This window comes from Etheostoma spectabile, unplaced genomic scaffold (assembly GCF_008692095.1).
Source record: "Etheostoma spectabile isolate EspeVRDwgs_2016 unplaced genomic scaffold, UIUC_Espe_1.0 scaffold272, whole genome shotgun sequence".
Taxonomy (NCBI): Eukaryota; Metazoa; Chordata; class Actinopteri; order Perciformes; family Percidae; genus Etheostoma; species Etheostoma spectabile.
Window position 1 is genome coordinate 1,865,703 of NW_022605576.1, and position 6,403 is coordinate 1,872,105.

The 6,403-nt window shown below is 40.2% G+C and overlaps 1 protein-coding gene across 1 annotated transcript in view; it reads right to left on the reverse strand.

Annotated features, from left to right (window-relative positions):
• Window positions 1-5,383: 5,383 nt before the first annotated feature.
• The window catches only part of pigm (phosphatidylinositol glycan anchor biosynthesis, class M), a 4,421-nt gene continuing 3,401 nt past the window's right edge, over window positions 5,384-6,403 (reverse strand). The window contains exons 7-8 of the mRNA XM_032510797.1: window positions 5,821-5,922; window positions 5,384-5,623 (exon numbers count right to left, since the gene is read on the reverse strand). Of these exons, the coding sequence (XP_032366688.1) occupies window positions 5,456-5,623; window positions 5,821-5,922 (270 nt within the window). The 3' untranslated portion in view covers window positions 5,384-5,455. The remainder of the gene's footprint in view (window positions 5,624-5,820; window positions 5,923-6,403) is intronic.

The window sequence follows — 6,403 nt, forward strand, 5'->3', positions numbered from 1 at the left end:
TTCTCAGGACACTTTACAGATAGAGTAGGTCTAGACCACACTCTAGAATTTACAAGGACCCAACATTTCCCCCCAGAAGCGGTGAGGCAGAAACCTCAGATGGAACCAGACCCTCGGTGGGTTCTGTTTGGGGATCTGTCTGTTTTGGGTTCCTTGGATTGGTGGTTTAACCCCCCCGACCTGTCTAAAGCACCGATGACCCACCAGTACTGTAGATTTTAGTGGCTCTGAGCCCAAATTCAGGGACCAAAAGAGTCATTTTGCTACACAGTAATGAATATGAGGTCTATGCGGAGCGCATTGACTAATGCCCTTTGACCTTTGGGGGCTTGTAAAGCCCGTATGAACCGATTCAGTTCAGGTACAGATAAACCATGTGGTTGCAGATAATAGAACACAAAAAGAGGTCCAGGACTAGAGCCAATGCTGGGTAACTATTACAACACTGGAACATGGAAACCATGCATTTAAATAAGAAATATAACTAGAATCACACAACAGGAGTAGTGTTCCCTTGTGCAGTACTAAACTAAATTATTTTGCATAGTGGCCATATTTAAAAATGCAGGTTAGATGATACATTGGGACTCAGGGGTAACCCAGACTCAACAGACTGATCAGGACCATCCTCTGGACTCCAAGTGGGGGGGGGGGGGGGGGATGCTAACATCTAAGCCGACTAAGCCGACATCCATCCTGGACAACACCTCTCACCCCCTACATGACACAGGGGGGTCCCTGAGCAGCTCCTCCTGCAGCAGACTGATCCCCCCCCCCGCCCCCCCCATGTAAGAAGGAGCCGTACCAACACCACCTGATGCCTCTATGTACGTATATCTGTACATAGATATTTGTAAATAGATTTATGCACATCTGTGCATAGTTATACATTTCCATTCCGAGTACTTACCAGATAAGCGGATGAAGACGGATGGAAGGATGGATGGATGGATGGATGGATGGATGGATGGATGGATGAATGGATGGAGTGCTTTTTGTACTACAGCCACCTCACTTATTTTACTTTAAAATACTTTTTACATAATGCCACTTTACATTCACTCAGTACTTTTTGCACATTATCTGTTGTTTGCCTGTTACTTTTTACAGTGGACATACTTGCAGCTGTCACAAGGTAAGTGTTATCTAATCTAATGTAATTGAAAGAATCTTTTCTTTTTTTGCTACATTACAACTGTGACACTAAAAATCGAAATTACTGAATAATCGGTCTTGTCATTAAAGTGAGTGGGCACAGAAAAACAACGAGATGTACACGGCGTGTGTTGCAGGCGTGATGCTAAGTGACACGGTCGACGTTAACCATGGATCCTGAGCTGAGCCTGACCTCTGTGACCTCTTTTGTTGCTTAAACACTTGATCCTATATATTGCATCCCCCCCCCCCCTGTTAGTTTGTGTTTGACCACAGTAGAGTATGGCTTATGGGGAATTACAGGATCCACAACAAACATTAGTGATCGAATTAGTGTGGGGATTTTCCTCAGTGGGATGACTGCGAGCTTGTGTGCGCATGTGTGCAAGTGTGTGTATTTGCATGCTTGTATACCGAGTAGAAGTACCACATAGTACCACATCCACCATGTTTGTTTGCGAACAGACTACTAATCCTGTTATGATCTTCACATCTTTACATCATATTAAACATATCCATGGTATCACATTTATTAAGCATAAGCACTTTTTTTTTTAAAGCTTTTTGATTTAGGTTATTATCCTATTTCACTTAATGTAAATGGAAGCAATGGACCAAACAGAACCTGAAAAGATACCTATGAATGGTAACGTTAATATAAAATATAATGGAATGGAAATTCTGTGGCTAGAGTTACAGTGGTTCACACTATCGTGCATCAGAAAACCCCAGATGTTACTCATGTGCACATCATTAATAATGGATGTGTCACTGTATTGTGTCAATATAGCACTGGTAAAAATATAATTGGTATCCTCAAAACTAGTATTTCTCCATTTTAAACGTTTCCCATAAGTGTACACTTCCCTGTTTAACTCCTCTGGTGAACAGTATTTTCATGATTCAATATGCAAAAAAGTTATTTACTAGTGATATGGATGGCAGTAGGGTAGGGATGTTGAGTACACCCATTTGGCCCGGCACAGTCCAGCACAGGGAACTGTTCTCTTCCTCATGGTTTCAACCTGCACTAGCCAACAAAGAGCCTACTTCCTCCTCCAGTCTTCCCGAGTGTAACTTTGCATTCAGTTACCTTAATACATATTTCATCTTTACAGGGAGTTTCTAAGGATTTCCCATTGGATGCAGTTTCCATACAGTATGGCAGGGCCAGTTGAGACAGGTTAGGTCTTTATTAATTAAATTAATGAGATGCATTACTTGGCTGTTGGCAATGAGTTGGAAAATTCACTACAGGACGAATAGTAAAAGCTAAATTATGCACTGTACATAACTCATTCTTGTCCATACAGTAATAAGCGATGAATGGACATCGCTGTAGGGTTTAATACCTCTGGCCCTAAACACACTCTTTAATTTATTTTAAATAAAAGAACTGTTTTTTGCAAGGAATAATCCCTGGACTTGCACTCAAACGGTGGACACTGAATATTAAAATGTATAATGGGATATACACACGACTAATTGTATTGTATAGCGCTTTGTTGGAGGCCTTACAGGGATCTAGCTTTAAAAAATAAGATGCATTGGGCCTCTTTTAAAAAAAACTGTACACAGTTCTCGTCATAAGAAACAATTAAGTCATGCGAAGCACTGTGTCTCTCTAACTTTTCCCCAAAGGAGTACTTTGCTTTTGTCTCACTGTAGTTTTCTGACTGATGATGTGACATAAGAGGGGGGGGGTTAATATTCGTCAGCCTACACGCACACCATCCCGCCATATGCCACTTATTCTTTACAAAGAGGGAAAGGGCTGAGAATGACAGAGAGGCAGAGACAGAGAGGAAGAGACAGAGAGGTGGAGGGACAAAAACCTAGAGGTGAGAAAAGAGAAGTTAGCTCGGGAAAGGGGTGAAAACAATGAAAAGCGCTCATCATATCAAGAGAGAGGAGTGATGGCTTAGGGCAACTGTAGGGTAAGCAAGTGTTTGATGCTTGTTGACAGCTGTATCTGTGAGGTGGGGGAGAGCGAGCGAGAGAGCGAGAGAGCGAGAGAGAGCGAGAGAGCGAGAGAGCGAGAGAGTGTGTGTGCAGACCAAGATTTATAATCCTATACCATGCAAGGTTACTTGACCGTTCATACCCCACTCTTTGCTGCTCTGCACACCATTTGCCCTAATTGGTTACACCCACTCTCTCTCACTCTCAAACACACACACACACACACACACACACACATATATATATATATATACATATATACATATAGGCAGATGCACCAATGCATACAGAGACACAACAATGTCCGCATCTCTCCCCATATCCCCCCGTGACAATGAGGAGAATCCTTGAGGGTATATGACAGACACGCATGTACATTACATACAGTTATGCATGCATATTATCATGCACATATACACACACCCTACTGAGCATATGGTAGACAGTCACGCAACCCCCAGCCCGTATCCCCCACAACCTTGGCACATCTTGCTTCCTGACTACAATTACCTAACGGACAATAAACAGCACCTTTATGCTTTATTACTTTCTTTAGCTCCGTCGATGCCTTTACAGCGGGATTTTGCCCTCCTTTTTTCTTTTTTGTCTTTTCCCACAGCTGTGACAGAGGATCTCAACCCCCCCCCCAACCCACCCGACATGCTCCAAATATATTCAGTTAAAAGGATTTCACACTGGATGTTATTTCATGTTGAGTCCGATTTGTCAATTTGTTGCACTACTACCACAGGAAAGTTACCAATTATTTTTAGCTTTTTGTTCTGACAATTCATAACTTTATGACTAAGCTATTTCAGTCATTTCTTAAGTACTTTCAACCACTTTCCCAACACTTTTGGCTAACCACTGCATCTGTTTATCATACTTTTGGCAATTTTGATAGTTTTGTTTGTTTTATGCCTTAACTATTTCTAGTATTTACACATTACTTTTAGCTATTTCTACTATTTATATATTACTTTTAGCTAACTATTTCTACTATTTATTCTAATTTTTATAACCATTTATCCATCACTTCAGCTAACCTATCCACAATGTACAGTACAATTACTATTTAATTTTCAGAACTTTTTACTATTTTTGCCCTGCTAGCTTGATAACTTGCTTTCAAGGCCTCTCAATCACTATATTTTTTATATGCATATTCAATATTATTATAATGATTAAATATGTGGATTTTAAGTATTAGAAGAATTGTTATTTGGATTTTGTGGAATGAGTATGCACTGTTGGGATTGCCTGATCTAAATCATAAAGATTTGCCGTAAAATAAGAAACATTAATATTTTCAGTCCTAGGGATTTCAAAATAAACGGCATTCAGCGGCTTATTTCCAGTGTTTCAGTATGAATTCAGCGTTAAAATGAAATGGTTTATGTGCCCAGGGGCAACTAGCCAGTTGAAAGGTTCCCGAGTGCAACCTGGTGAATCATGAAGTAGACATGCAGGCCGCAGCTGACCGTGAGTCATACACACACACATGCATACACAACACACAAGTAAGCAAGCTCAGTCTCTCACACACAGATAGACAAAGTGTTTAACCCTCTATTGTGTATCTCACACACTTCCACAAATACACGTTAATATTATTTGTTATGCACTCCCACAATCAATCCTATTGGGCAGGGCCAGCAAACATGATCGGAACATACAGGACTAGTGAATGCTCTAATAATTTCCATGTGAGATTAGGAGGAGACTACAGTGAGATTATGGAGCCACTGCCAGCTCTGTCTGATGTGGGTTGTATTCATGCTCCAGTTGACTGATTAAGCTCCGAGGGTTATACAAGGATAGATGCTGAGGCTTTTCCTTCTGATGGAGAATGCTTCCACCTACTGGTCACACACAACTGCACACTGGAGCCGAGGAACCTTTTTTTTTTTTCTCTTTAAATCACAATTCATTCCATACAAATGTAATATACGCCGCTATATCAATGTTATATTATCAGTAAGTTTATAACCCTGACTCTTCCCAATGATTTACTAACGTAATGTAACCAATCTGCCACTTTACTGTCTTTTTCCAACAAATTAAGGAAAAGCCCAGCTATACAAAATTAGCCTTTTTTTCCCTTTGGAATGAGAAAGAGCTTCCCATCCTCAAGAAGTGACAATGCCAACCAAAAACCTCTGAATGGTGTGTTAAATATTTTGGTACAGAGCTGTTTAACACCAAGAATGAGTGAAAACTAAACAGGAAATGCCATTGTATGAATCTGTACTGGGGAGACCGAGAATTAACAAAATACACACTTTATTTTTTGGCATATATCCATAGTCCATCGTCTTAAGTTATAAACACTGGAATGTCATTCAACCTTCAGTCTTTGTGACGTTTGTGTTGGTTTGTAATGGCCTACGATCTGAATCAAGATGAAGGAGTTGATGATCAAGAAGAGCAATCCAGCAAGCCAGATCAACAGGAAGGTGTTGTAGCCTTCAAACTCCAGGAAGTAGGCTGGGCCCAACCAGATACCCTGATAGTGGAGAGGAAGTGTAAGTTTCTTCATACCAAGAGGAATTTTAGTTACTTTGGCTTTAATATTGTGAATATAAGAATCGATAGGCATCAATGCATCTACCACTGAAGATGCACTTTTTTATTGCAAATATAAGTAATGACAGTTTGTTATAATGTGAGGATGTTGTCCGATAATGCAATAAATTGATTTACCTGTCCAACAAACCAGAGGAGCAGCAGTCCCACTCCCTGTTTCAGTGACAGACTCAGGTGTGGGATGACCAGAGGGAGTAGACACAAATACCACAGGAAGTACTATGAAAGATCAACAGGCAAACATTATTAAATGCTCTGAGAAGGGTGTGACCTATGTAATATTATACACATATTGTAACTACATTAATATTCACAGTGCCTGTGGCTGGAGGGTACGCTGGAGGACAAAAGCAATTCACTTCTGATGGATGGGAACCAGGTCTAATACACAAATTAGTTCCTTTTTCACAAGTAACACTAAAAGGTAACCTGTGCAATATTATTTATTAATTGTTAACACTTATCTACGTTTACACAATGCGCATTCAAAGCTGATTTATGTATGTATACAGTTGCTCTCCGGACTCAGGACTGTGCGCCAGCACCCCCCGCCCCTCTCTTTTTTTGTCTGCACTACCTACACTTTATATCTTTGACTTTATATTTTAGATTTTTGATATTTTAAATTGTTATCTTATATTCTTATATTTTTTGTGTCAACACTGTAAAGGGATTGCTTTAATCTCGTTGCACAAGTACC